A 13,642-nucleotide genomic window follows, 5' to 3' on the forward strand; every position below is an offset into this window, starting at 1 on the left:
AGAACAAATATTTGGTACAAACTATGAACAGATTCTCAGTTTCTCAGAAGAACAACAGCAATAACAGCCATCTGAAATGATGAAATTAAATTTAAATATAACATGCACTGAAATGCAAATGCCATTAACAAGCTTGCCTTGACAAGCAAGATAGTAAAAAAAGAAAAGAAAACAAAAAAAATGTCTGTTAGATGTAAAATCAGAAACATTATAAGCAGTATGTCTTTTTTTCTTCTCTGGAGTCGATGAAATTACAATGCCCATAATCCTGAAACAAACAGAGAAGTTTGTGCAGGTAGCTTTTGTTTAATATCACAATATATATACACAGAGTTTTACTCTGGTTTAGGAAATGAATATCCTTGTCCCTGTTGCAGGCTGGAAATGCTCCAACACTTATGTACCTCCATACATGTTCAAAGAGTACAACAATTCCAATTAGCTAACTGGCTATAAAGACAACTCGCTTCTAAGGCATAAATTATATAACATTACGGTTATCATAACAACTTACCGAGCCCTTAAAAATCAGTCATCAATAGGACCACTAGAAGTCCAAAATGTTTTACTGCTAATGCTATGACATGAGACAGCTGTCCAGCTCCTCTCCAAATCACAGTACAACGCCACTTCTCTTACAAACTATTTGAGCAGGAAATCCCCTGCTTTTTTTGGACAGGTCCAATTGTCCAACTCAGTACTGACTCAAAATTCTTTACATCTTAAGGTCAAATTAATTGGCAGTAAAAGAACAATTTTCTGAAAAAGAAAAAAGAAAAGCCTCAGACCTTAAGATTTCTTCTGTTTGAATTTTGACCRTTGATATTTTTATTTTTGTGACCTACCAGCCTTTACACAGAACCTTTCAACTTCACTTCACTAGGAGTAAATTGTAAACAATCATATGTTGGAGAATACAAATCTTTCAGTTGAACATGAATTGACTCATAATATTACAGATGAAATCCCTTTAGAGAACAGACATCTTAATTTCAGAAACTTTAACCAGGAGCATTAAAGGTTATTACCAAGAACAGCACCACCTCCAGCAGCATTCTTCTGGCAATAAGGATAGTTTCTCTAGGGCACTCCATAAATTCACTCTACTTTGAAAGCAATTACATGCATCTTTCAGGATCTCAAAGGTTGAATTAATTTTGAAAGCAAAGCTTATCTTTATAAATTGAGTACCCAATACAGGAGCATGCTAAAGCCAAAACTTCCTGACAAAGGTATAAAGTGAAGTTAAATTTTAAGTGAGGCAAAGGCCTGAAATGATTTGACTTTTATGTTCATTTCATTTATTTTTAGAAGTGCTGAACATGCTAGTTCTGCTATGTTCATTTCAAAAGCCCCTATTTTCCACTGTCACTATTTCTCCACAGTCAAACTTTGCTTGGTCTGTGTAACTTCAAATTGACAGGCCCATACTGTAATTCATTGGGAAGCAGCTAAGATGCACTACATTCAGTGGTGCAAGGATGTGGAAACCCCACAGAGTAAGGAAGACAGAGTAAACTTTTGTAACACAGCCTCTCTAGGAAACCTGGTTTATCTCCATCATTGGAGATATTTGAAAATCGAATGAACAAGGCCCTGAGCAACCTGAGCTAATCTAATGGACCTCCGTTGAGCAGGGGCTTGGACTAGATGGCCTCCAGAGATCCCTTCTAACCTGTATTTTTCTGTGATTCTATGAAAAGAAAATTTATACATATACTTCAGCAACTTCCTACAAACTATTCCCCATTTTGAAAACTAGCTATTCTCCTTACCCTCCTTCCCTCAAAAATGGATTTAAGCTTATATTAAATAGCATTTTAAAAAATACTGAATAGCTGGATGGCTAGCAGTATCTTTAACAAAAGCATATAATACAGAATATGCTTTCTAGGAGCTAAAGATACTTATATAAAAACATACTTGATACCCACATATTGGTGGTGAGGGGGGAGTCCTGCAGTTCCTGACATACAACAGCTTCAGATCCTACTTAAATGCCAGCTTTCTTTACTTCCATTCCCTCTCCAGCATTTGTGCACTTATAACCTTTCCCTAAGGAACAACTACGTATCTATCACTGTCTGTGGCAACAAGAATTCCGCATGATAGATGCATTCCAATGTAGCAGCATTTCTGTGTATTTATAACAGCTACACAAGCTACCTGTGGGTGCAGGCTATCTATGTATCACTTCCATTGCTTTAGAATATCTATACATTCAACTCTTAACAGGGGCTTGGTCTTTCCAATTTGCTTCCAGAGGTTTACCAACCTTTCTGAATCAGAAAGGGTGCATATTCAAGAGCAGATGAGGAGAAGAAAAAGTAGGTGCTGTTTTGCAACTTCCGCAGTGCAACTTACTTCTAAGGGCTGGTATTATGGGAATTCTGGAGGGATTAAGTAATTTGAAAAGTGGTTTAAAGTAGTCTTCAGAACTTAATTGATTCACCTGCAGTCAAAAATTTCTTTAATGTGTAACAGCCTATGAGAGTCATCTGGACTATTCTTTTTCTTTTTTTTTTTTTTGCCTTGGATAATCACACTTCAGGGAGAGAACTGGATCCTCCAAATCCATGCCATATAAAGCAACTTTTTTAATGTAGAAAAATGCTCTCATATTTGTCTCATAAATATGATGCTTTTGCAGCTGCAAAATACTGTAACACTCTGATGCTAACATGATTAGCTTGCTTCAAAAATCTGAGCAACCATTATTTTACTTAACAATTAATGCAGATTAGAAGAGAGCAGCTAAATAAAGTCTCAAAACCCTCAGAGATCATAAYGGCAAAGCCCAGGAAAATTTAGTAAACAATTTTGCAGAGCACAATCCACCCCAGAAAGCTGCTGAGTCTCCAACAGGAGCTCTTTCAGAAATTCCACCTTGGAACTACAACAYAAAGCCTGTCTGTGAAGTTTTGCTTCTCTGTCTTCTTCATTGCCATCTTGTCAATGAGGGAGAAAATTTTTGCTGAAACACTGTTAATGAGATAATGCATAAGCTACTGCCAATATAGTTATGATATATGTGGATAAAGCAGTGTTACTAGAGGAAAAAATCCCTATGGTGTTTGATGTACCTAATGTTTGTGTATTTACTGCGTTCAGAAAAATACATTAAGAGAGTTTCTGACATTTCAATATTGCAGTTCATGTGAATGAAAAGAATGACAGAAGTCACTATACAGTGTAAGCCTGGCTTTTGAATATGATGCAGAGTGCCAGTGTTCAGGTTCTATCAGGGAGGGAAGAGTCACAGCTGTAGGCATGAAGTTAACATGCCAGAAGGCACCATCTATTTCATAGCCACTAATGCACCAGACTCGGTGAAATCTGTTTTAGCAATTTAAACTGCACAAGGTGGAAAATACTGCAGACTTTCTTTGTAAAAACACAGCTTCTCCTACTGCAAAGAACTAGAACATTTTCATGTAACCAAAAAATGATTGCTACTTATGAGTATGTTTTAAATTGCTATACTTGAAAGGAAGAATGAAACAGAGTGTTCTAAGATATTTTTCCTGCTCTAAAATTATGCCATTAAGTCACAGTGAAATACCTATGCAGAATTTGAAAAATATTTTCTTACAACATTAATAACAGTATATAATGTCAAATACATACATCCTTGCATTCCACAGTATTTCTGATTACTCACGTCCTGTCTAGAAAGATGCCTCAGCTGTCAGAAACATGTGTTTGCAGATTAAAGAAATAAATTTTATATTTCTCATGAGTGAGAAATCTGTGGTGCTGTTATTAGTACTTTCTAGTCTACTAAACAGACATAATTCACCTCCCCCAAGGCATCTTTCACTTCTACTTCAAACACTCCTTAAAAAAAAAAAACAAAAAAACCCCACCATGTAGTGGTACCTTTATACTGGGCACAGAATATGTTATGTTCTGAAGAAAACACTCTCATGCATTCTGAACGTCTTCATTTTTCCTATTCCTCCCCCTGGAGTTCAGCTATTCTCAGGAGTCCTACATGACTGGTCAGCTAAGCCCAAAACCCCAAACCCCACAGTCCCCCTACACGTATCAGGGATCATGTTGCCTTGTCTGAAAATCAAGACACCTTGCACAGTGTCAAAAGGCCAGTTACAGACAGCAGCATTCTAGATCCAGCTCTCTCTGAAGTAGAGAGGGAGTGAAAAAATACAAGCTCAGAAATATTCCATATGACTTTACTCAGCATAGTAACTCCCACTCTTGGCAGACAAAGTAAGACTGTTCCAGCTATACAAAAGCCCTATAAAATTTACCATGCACCGTAACATAAGTATGTCAAGAATTAATAAACTTAGGAGGAACTGGACACTGTGAGAAGTGGGAGAGAATAAAAAAAGAAGTCCTGCCATATTATTCTGTCTTGTTTAGATTCCCTTGACTGTGGTTACATTATCTAGGTATCGACATCAGATATGATGAATTAATAACACTGGTCTTATTTTTGAGAAATTGATTTTATACACTTATATTTTCACATGATCATAAGAATAGCAAATAGTTAGATTTTACAACTAAGGTAATTACAGAGTTCTTTTTAAGGAGAATCCCTCAAATTTATCCAGTATCTGAATGTTTAGAAAATACAAGCACTTGCATTTACCATTAAATGTGGAGTCACTCAAGATACTCTAAAATCTGTATATGTCATAGACAAAGTGTTATACTGTTTGTTCCAGGCATCCTTTTTTTAAGCATGGTTCCTACTTCCTGTGCATGATTCAGGCAAGGTATTTATGTATGTTTTATGAACATAGGTTGTTTTTTTATAAAACTGTTCAACTGCTGGATCCCGTGGAATCCAATTCTACTTTGTTGGTTATGTGCAATGTAGAGAAATTAAAGTCGATGAATTCCCATTTAAATAGGAACACTTCTGTACACTGTGATCATACCATCTTAATTTTTTTTTTCCTGAGTTTTTCAATGTCACATGTTCCTGAAGCCATGAACAGTCTACCAAACTGTGGCACATGCCACATCCATGAGTGAAGTTTCTGAGAATGGGTGCTTTAATATGCTGTGCAAAATACTGCTTTTAGTAGCAATGGTAAAAAGGCTACATGGTCCTATATTTCTTTAAGTAGTCAGGAAAGAGTGAAAGTTCAGACAATGAAAAGATTAAAAACAGAAAAAAAAATTCAAAAGATAAGCCCTTGCTAGCAATTAACAAATGCACTTGTGAGTCTGCCTGACATAGAAGGCCAATCTGCGCTCACTTTTTTTATGGTATCTACTTTTTAATCTGCTGCTGTCAGTAGCAGCAAGCACTTATTCTATCAAATATTCTTCCACTGTGCTGTGCAAGCACAAAGAAATCTGTCAGGACCCTTGTGCAAATGAAAGCTTTTTTTTGTTTTGTTTCGTTTTCCTCCACAATTCCTTGCATTTTCAAAGAAGCCTACCAGCTAAGATGATGATGAATCCTTTTGCACCATGGCAGTCAATCCTGAGTAAAAAGCAGTTTTCAACATAAAACTTTTCTTCAGGGCTATCAAATCTATATATACTTGACTGAAATATCTTCACTGGGATACATGCRCCTTCCCTGCCAAGATCTGATTAGGATTTATTTAAAATATAAGCCCTATGTTTAAGCCATCAGCTGTGATTTATAGGTGTTCTTATTTTAAAATTTGAAATTAAATTATTATTATAAAATAGATAATTAACTTCCCTCCTCTTTTAACTTCTTTTGTGTCACATATTTCTTCTCTCCGATTTCTAGGTAGCTTGATGATCAAGGAAATTTCAAGTTAGAAGGAAATATCTGTTCTGAGGAATTCAGAAATATACTTTTCTACAACCTGACTTTACCTAGAAATTCCAAACTCATTAGCTGACATTAGTAAGGCACCTTTTTGTTTGTTTTGAAGTTTTGTTTGACTGCACCTGCAGAAAAGGACGTGCAAATTTAAGGCTTTCAACAAAATCAGAATTTACAACATAGTAAGTAGCGGATACTATGAAGAGAAGAACAGGTAAAGTGAACAAGGTTAAAAGGTAAAGCAAAGGCTTTGCATAGTTCCAACCACAAGGGGAACATGAGGAAAGCACTCGGGTTTCGGAGCAGGTGAGTGAATATCCCTTACATCAAAGGATCGAGTTTGTCACAACCATGTGATTTTTATTGGTTTTCCTCTCATACAGTCTGCTTCTCTGAGTAGCAAAGAATGGTTTTCCAATAATCTCTTCATAGTTAATCAGTTTGACCTTTGCTTACACTTTCCAGAATAAAACTGTTTCCCAATTTATTTTTCCTTTTCATAAACCTTTAGGTTGATCTTCCATCCTTAAAAAGATCAAAAGATTTTATCATACCTAATATCAGATTATTGAAGATTTTGTACATGCATGGGCAGTTCACCTAATCCCATTGACCTTTTCATATTAAAATCCAGTTTTATGTTTTATCTATTTGTTTAAAAAAAAAATTCTCATACATCCTTTGTTCAGATCCTCGTTCTTTATTCTTACACAAAAATTAAAGCAAAACAAAACTTTTTATTTACACAGGACTGAGAAGTATATACCAAGGGTTTAGGAAAAAAAAAAGGTCAAATGTGATAAATTTTGTGTTCATAATTTTATGTATAGTTCAAACTACATGGCTGCCTTCTGCCTAAGWAGTAAGAAGTATACATCTCAAGTAGTCAGTGTTGACTGTTTTGCACATATTTTCTTATTTAAAAATCATATGAAGATATTATTGGCCAATAGATTTCTTTTTCAAACATATCTAAGTGAAGTGAATGCCCCTATGTCTGCAGCCATTTTGTTCCAAGAAAAGCAGCCTCCTACAGGAAAAAAATAAATGTAAGCATCCATTTCCTGAAAACACGGGTTTTTAAAATACCAAACAATAAATAGAAAGCAAAAATATTCCACACACAGCACATTAACTTCGTACACCAAAAAATAATCACATATGACAGAGTAGATGAACAACTACCAAAAAATATCATGAGGAACAGTTGTAGCAAGTTGCACGAAGGTGGTTTATTCCGCCAAAACTCTGCTTTGTCACAGAAGGGCTCAAAGGGAACTTTCAGTCAATAACAATGAACAGTACTTCATGCTTCTGATAAGAGAGAAGTTAGTGCTGTTTAAAGAAAACTTAACCACCTTTTATGTTGTAGAATGAAACAAATTTAACCGCAGTGAAACCTGTTTCATATTTCTGCTAAATTTTGGGATTAGTAGCAACTTTGCTGTCATTAATATGCTCCCTCTCTATTGGATGCAATAGTTTAATTGAAACTTTACTGACCCTTTCGGTTTAATCCCTCAAGTCAACCTATAAAACACCAGAGGTTTTCAAACAAACTCTAAACCCCCTCAAAGCTGCAGGGTGAAGTGTTAGCCACATGAGAAAACTAACAGAAGATTATCAAACATGCCTAGTAAACCATAAGGCTTTGTAAAGAATTTTAACAAGAGAAACGGAGGAGGAAGAAGATTAAATTAAAAATTCATCTCCAGAAAAAAAAGACCAAGTGATAGCAAACATTTTCAATATTTAACTACGACAATGAACTGCTATTGCATAAATAAAATCAATCACTCTGTTATACTTTATCACAATTCCTAGTGAACACACTTCCCAGATTAATAACATTTATTAGGTAAATTGAAAAAAATGAATAAAATTTGGGATTAACAGCTCAAGTTGATGATCAGTTTGAGAAAGTTATTTGATGCTGTATCAGAGACCAGGAACAATCACCACTGACACTTTTACAAAAGGAACCAATGACAGCAAACAGCAAAATCAACAGTAACTGTACAAATTCTGTGTGTAATATCCATAGTGGTGCTCAGATTTAAGTGTCCAATGGTACATTTTTAAGCATGCATCTTTATATGTATGGTACATTCAAGACAGAAATGCACAAGATATTCTTTCTTAATCTCTACACTGCCTGCAACCACAGTACCATCCTCCACCCTCTATAAGCAGATCCGTCCCATTTTGCCATAGGCTTTCGTGCCTGTAAGGGATCTATCAGCAAAGAGGTGACTGAAGCATGGGGACACGCATGAAAACTCAGAAGGGGGGTGAGGTGGGAAATCTATACATTTGCCATAGCCAGGTGCTCCTTTCATTGAGTGCAATGAAGCAAAAGGAAAACCCTGGATTCCGAAATAACTATCTCTGTCTTGGAGAAGAAATGGTTATTTTAAGCATTAACTTTAAAAAGATGGATCCATCATCTTAATTATGAAGTAACAATTCTAGATATTGATGCAGGAGAGAAAACGTACTGCAATCTATTATAAACTGTTAAATCACAATAATTTATCTTAATTTTCAAAAGTTTCTTTGATTTATACTGCAATTCACCACCTTAACATTTAAAATCATTTTGGCACCATTCTGAATTCTGAAACTTCATACAGTATSCAAAAGTATGCCCTTCTCCTTACTGTGGAAACAGGCTTCATTAACTTGCAAGTAAAATGTCCCTTCACATAATTCAATAGTTCCAGTTTGTTTAATATAACACCATTTAAGACAAGAGTAATATCTACATATAAAATATCCCCTTCAGCACTTCCTAAAACACCACACCTTTTTCATAAAGCAGTCAATATCATCTTGTCTTAAGTTGCAACTCGCTTACTGTTGACACGGAATTGAATGACAATGCAACACTTGGGGGGTTGTGTTTTGGGGGAGTTCTGTGTATTTCTTTTAAACAGGCAGGATTTTTTCCAATGTTAAGCAATAGAAATAAATTTTCTTGCATACGCAGAAAAAAAGCACGGAAAGCTACTTGCAAAGTTTAAAAACCAGCAAAAAATATATATATAATGGCAGAAAGTTAATCACTTAAATCTGCAATTCGAAAAAATTGGAGATGAAACAATAGCAAAGTTTGGGAGTAGCTCAGGAACCACCCCAAGTCCTTGAGGAAATAAGAGTTCCACTCTCACTGGACCTGAGTTTAGGACAGAAGAGGACACGCTGACAGAGAAAACAATGGCCTAACTAAAAAGAGTATGTTATTCAATATATGTCAGCCTCTGCAGTAAGGAGAGAAACGAACTCCTGATAACACCGAAAAAGAAAGGGGGGGTGGGGAGCAAATGAGGGCATGAGAGGGAGACAGAGAGAGAGAGAGAGAGAGAGAGAAGTAAACATTTGCAAAAGAAGATCTGGATAGAGCTACGCGTATCCACCTTCTTTTCTCTTCCCCCTCTCTTCACCTCATGTTCTTGTACTCTTCAATAAACAATGCCCACTTAAAAAAAAAGCTCTGTTCAATTCACCTTTATCAACTGCTATCCCATAGTCTTGGCAGAGGGGGAAAGATGCAGRAAACCAGTCTTGCAAAATCTGACAGGTCAGTTGTAAAAGGAGCTTGTAACCCAGAAATTAAGTTAAAGGACAGTGCAACTGGTTGCTTCCTCACAGAGGAGTGAACGTAAACAACTCTCCCCCCCCGCACAGCACAGGCTTTTTAAAGCCTGCTGAACAGGAAAATCTCTCTAGCAAGGCAAACTTCTGTTCATTCTGACCTTAATATCAGAAAAGCTGATCACTTCCCAAACTTGGGGGGCAGGAACACCTGCATAGACTGAGGAGCTCTACGGCAGCGCTGTCCTGCTGCTTTGCAGAGGGTAGACATGGGCTCGTTCTTAAGTGATTGACAAACTTAAGTATTACAAACTTAAGCTGATTTTCACAAAAACTTCAAACTCTGTCTTTTTACAAAAGATAGAAAAGGTCAAAAGGTTATGCTCCATTTTTATGAAGAGGTAAATTACATAAATAAGTATTTTCAAGGTTAGGCCGCTATTTTTGTTTTTCTTTCAGTGGCGGCTTAATTGCAGCTGGTATTTAAAATCGGATTTTGACGTAACATTTTTTGGAGGAGAATCTCTCCAAGATATTCTTTTTTAAGAAATGAAATAAAATTTCCTGCTTTGTGGTAATGGTGAATGCAGAAGCAGAATAAGACAGACAGTGTTCCAGCCCAAAGAGCTCACTCGATTGCTATTTGGGCAAATATGATCTGGAAAAGTTCTGCTAGGATAAATTTTTATTACAATTTAGACTACATATTAACCTTTTACAGTTTATAACAGCTATCATTTCTAAGTTAAATAATTTTAATCTTTCTGTATCTAGGAATCAAGTTGGGCTAAGCAGCACAGTAAGTTTTACTTTAAATGCTCTCCAATAACAATTAAGTTTTCCATCGCATTTACTGGGCAATAAGGCTGACTGACTAAGAACAAAATTAGTATTAACCGTTGACTTTGCAGTAAATGCACAGTAAATACACTGTATCTTTGATATCTTTGATTACTGGGATCTTTAAAAGGCATATTTGTTACTCTTTATTGAGGTAAAATTCAAGCGTTAAAAAGAGAAACACGTTGTGAGGGTAAGACACGTGTGTTTACTTGCAAGAAACAACCCAAGACCTTAAAGGGATAAAGAGAAACTAAACATCACCATTATAATGCTAATACATCTGAAGTTGTATGCACTTCACTGAGAAGTGCTGTATTATTTCCACAGTTCACTTCATTTGAAGAGCAATTACTTTATTACCGTTTTTCCCCTTCACATTTTCTCAGGTCAATAAATGCCAGAAAAGGAAGACTCCACCTGGATTATTAACGCTTACAGGTTACATACTCCTACAATTTCAAATGAAACGTTGGAAGTGGTTCATGTCAAAGCAAACAGGTATTACCTTTAGGTGTCTTATCTATTTGCTTACCTTTACTTGCACTCTCAACATGCTCCAATTCTTCTGGGAATTTTAAAATGTCCCGATAATTCTCCTCACAGATCTCTACCAGAAAATGCAACAGGGTTGTTTTCTGATCCGATGACTTAGTATCTCTAATCTAGAAAAGTGAACAGAGGGGAAAACAAAGAAAAATAATTTTTTTTAATGAAGCCTTTTTTTTACTTCTGCCAAACTCATTTTAATTAAACTCATTAGCAAAAAAAATTACCTACAATAGTCGACTGCAAATGAAGCAAATTATTTCAAAATTCCAATTTCTACAATTACTTATAATTTTCAAGACTACAAAGGGAACCTATCCCTATACTGTATTTTTCATAAGAAATTATTCTGAGAACACTGAGATAAAAAGCACAGCTGTGAGTAAATGGAATAAAAAGAGCAAACTCCTCCTATGCCACTAGTGCCAAGTTTGTGCAGGAATCCCTCTGAACCATTGCATAGCTGGTCGGAGTGCTAAATGCAGAATTTGCTCTTTTATTCCAATCAAGTTAAAGATGCTTCTCATCATAAATCTGCAATTTTTATTGAAGAAAAAGCTGAAGAATAATGCTGGATCTTAAACTGTAATTTCCAGCTAGTTCAGGCTTTCTAAAAAATTCTGTCCAAACACATGAAATAAATGCACCTTAATATTTCTGCAATACAAAACAACAGAAAAGCAAATCTAACCCTAACTGCCAGTAAATGAAATTCATTAAGTCCAGTTTTACTTAGGAAGAGCTGTGCAAGAATTATGCACAGTGTGAAGAAACAGGCAATTACTTATATTCACCATCTTCTCAACTGTACGGGCAATTTCTAGAATAAACTAGTGATCTTAAAGGTGATATGACCCTCTGTTCTTCATTAAAGGTGTGGGCCACTAGAATCAGTTTACTGTTTTAAAAAATCGTGAGATCATGAGATATAGGGCTACTGACAAATTCCACAGTAAGCATATATATTTGTGGCTAAATCCCACACTGCAGTGTGCTGGGGAATTTGGAAAGGAACATCATGAATTTAAGAAAATGTCAAAAGAGATTCGAGTCCAAACTTGGTTTCTCCATTTTTGTGGACATATAAAGAGCGAATGTATGAGTTAATTGAAGATTTGGCAGAAGCAGAGATTACCCTTTGCTTTCAAGGGCCACAGAGGCAGTAGGTGCACGTAAGAGTTTAAGAGAGGAATATACTTCATTTTTATAGATGAGAATTAATATTACAAATATAGCTGTAAAGATTTTTAACCAAATTTTACTAACTCTTCATCTGGTACAGTCCTTATACAAAAGCAAGCTACAACATACATTACAAATGAAATCAAGGATTTATTTAAGAAGAATACATAAATGTGTACAAAAGCTCCTATTTGTTTTCTCATTCTGTAAATCACTGAAAGTTCTAATTCTATAATCCTCATGACAGGCTTGAATTGATGTTCAATTTAATACAGGCCTTTCAGCTTTAAGGATTACCCTGTTAAGAACAAATGAGTACAGTCCAAAACCAAGCTTTTAAAAATATAAGATATTCAGGCAATTAAGGATGCAATTTAATTCATACTGATTCAGTGATTAAGGACTAAACAATGCTCAGTAATGGTATGCAGGTAAAAGGTTTTGATGCATTAATGCATTATCTACATAGAAGTTTTAGCAGCTAGCTTTACTGGCTAAGCATCTGCATGGTAAAAGGAAACTGCATTTCAATTTGTCTGCAAACAAGAACTGTGGGATTTGTATTCTTTGATCTTTGTGGCATCATAAAGTGGATAAAACACTTTTTTTAAATAGACAAAATTATTTTGCCTTCAGATTACAACAGAATCGCATTTTGTCACCAACAGTAACACATGAATTTACTATTTGAGTGTAGTAAAAAGTCACTCAAATCTTGAACAACCTTATCATATTTGCTTCTTTGGCCCTAACAAGCAAGTCATCTCCATTAAATTCACTCATATTTGAGTTTCACTCATTAAGATACACAATGTGTAAATTTAGCTCTTTGATTTTTAAAATTGTGTCAATGTTTTAAAATACTACTAATAACAAGAAGATAAGGAAGACAGAAATTCTGAGTCTAGTTTAGCAGACGTTAAACAAAAATACAAATAAAGAATAGGAACTAGAATGCTAACACCAGGATGTCTATGTCATTATATTCTCTGCATTAACTTGCAACTTTCCAGTATTTTTATCCTTCAGGGTAAATTTTTTGGCTCTTCTCTCATTTTATTCTCTGGTAGAATCTAGATTTGACTTTATGGAAAAGACAATTCTGCATATTTAGAAAACAATAAATTTATCTTTTAAGAAACTGATTTTTTTTCCCCCTTATATTCAGTCCAAACCTCCCTTGCTTCAAGTTATGACCACTTTCTCTCATTCTCCTGCTATGTACATTAGCAAAGAGCCTGGCTCCATCTTATCAATAACCTCTTAATCATTGGAAGGCTGCTATAGTTCTCCCTGAAGCCTTCTCTTCTTCAGGCTGAACAAGCCCCATTGCATCAGCCTTTCTTCACAGGGCAAGCGTTCCACCTCCTTGACCATCTTTTTGGTCCTCCGCTGAACTCACTCAAGTTCATCAACAAGAAAGATATCTTGTACTGAAAACTGCACACAGTATTCCAGATGCAGTCTAGCTAATGCTGAGTAAAGAGGAAAAAAAAATCACTATCCTTGATCTATTGGCTAAGCTCCTATCGATAAAGCCCTGGACACTGTTAGCCTACATTGCTGCCAGAGCATGTTTATCCACCAGAACATAACCCACGTTTTCTGCAGAGTTGCCTTCCAGCCACTCGCAAAACAACACCTCTGCAGCAGTTCAGTCCATTCCAAGTGCATGACTTTCCATTTGTCCTGCTA

The 13,642-nt window shown here is 35.7% G+C and overlaps 1 protein-coding gene across 3 annotated transcripts in view; it reads right to left on the bottom strand.

The window, feature by feature from the left end:
• The window catches only part of DIAPH2 (diaphanous related formin 2), a 292,492-nt gene that overhangs the window by 152,917 nt on the left and 125,933 nt on the right, over positions 1-13,642 (bottom strand). For 2 of the 3 annotated variants that reach the window (XM_026082669.1, XM_026082670.1), the window contains exon 23: positions 10,752-10,881. In XM_026082669.1, coding sequence (XP_025938454.1) covers positions 10,752-10,881 — 130 coding nt within the window. Of the gene's footprint in view, positions 1-6,531; positions 6,813-10,751; positions 10,882-13,642 lie in introns of those variants that run through there. The other variant, XM_026082671.1, reaches the window with a different exon arrangement.

The sequence above is a fragment of the Apteryx rowi genome, unplaced genomic scaffold, assembly GCF_003343035.1.
Source record: "Apteryx rowi isolate R43461 unplaced genomic scaffold, aptRow1 scaffold_59, whole genome shotgun sequence".
Classification (NCBI taxonomy): Eukaryota; Metazoa; Chordata; class Aves; order Apterygiformes; family Apterygidae; genus Apteryx; species Apteryx rowi.